This window comes from Perkinsus marinus, assembly GCF_000006405.1.
Source record: "Perkinsus marinus ATCC 50983 genomic scaffold scf_1104296953264, whole genome shotgun sequence".
Classification (NCBI taxonomy): Eukaryota; Perkinsozoa; order Perkinsida; family Perkinsidae; genus Perkinsus; species Perkinsus marinus.
In genome coordinates, this window is record NW_003208532.1 from 1 (window position 1) to 962 (window position 962).

General features: G+C 51.5%; 1 protein-coding gene across 1 annotated transcript; it reads left to right on the top strand.

The window, feature by feature from the left end:
- Positions 1-326: 326 nt before the first annotated feature.
- On the top strand, positions 327-702 carry Pmar_PMAR008159 (hypothetical protein; the record flags this gene model as incomplete). Its single annotated transcript, XM_002776582.1, has 3 exons — positions 327-392; positions 440-547; positions 595-702. Coding segments are annotated over 3 exons (282 nt in total), but the record flags the coding sequence as incomplete, so codon positions are not given.
- Positions 703-962: the final 260 nt, after the last annotated feature.

Below are 962 nucleotides of genomic sequence, written 5' to 3' on the forward strand. Positions count from 1 at the left end.
ATCCCTAGTAGCGGCATTTTTTGCAGGTTGAGGCAGATTGCCGCCGCCAAGAGCTGATGGTCGCAGTTAACAAGCGCCCTGAGGACGGCGACTGGGACAGGTGACTGACATGCGGCGGCTAGCGGTGGCGATTCTACGTGTTAGATGGTTTGGTACACGATTAGCTCAGTCGGAAGGTCTTGTTAACCTATGGAGCCGAATTAAGGACCATGCGAAGGCTTCTATTGACAGTCGGGCTGAACACGAGAAAAATGTGGCGACTAAATGCGACGGGATGGTAGGGAGGAGTGTAGGGGGGATGACTATGGGCGGCCTCGTGATCTCAGGTTCGGTCATCGACAAGCTCGTCTCAGAAGGCGGCTTCCATGATGAGCTCTCAAAAGAATGCCCAGGTGAATTTTCCCACTGAAAGAGTACAATCGTTACTGCTGTAGATCAGACTCGTGATGCTAGCGGGCTGGCTAATCAAGAGAAGAGAGTTGATGAGCAAATGCAGGCGATGATGGCTGACAGGAAGGAAGTCGATGCTCGCATTGCCGCCCTTGAGGTTGGTCGCTGGGCCGCATTGGGTGATGACAACTTTTAGTGTATCAGGCTAAGAAGCGATCGTTGAAGTTGCAACTGGACAAGCTCTCGGAGGAGCTGGTGGAGGCTCAGAGGCAGCAAGTGTTGTGCATGCAGCGCGAGGAAAGTGTCAGAAAGGTAGGCAGACTTGTCACTAAATCTTTGTAAGGCTGGATGGGAGGTTGTCGCCTACACTCTAAACCCGAAAATGTCGGATTTTCATATTTGGAATCGCAATACCATTCTCTAGGGTGTTTATTGTCGTTCAGAGTTTGGCGGACACGAGACAGTCCTACGGTGAGTCTATAAAGGCAGCAGAAGCCGCTGAAGGAAAATACACTCGCCTTCATGACCGCTTTGACGAGGTTAGTCGTTATGTAAGCTTCAACGGGAAGGGG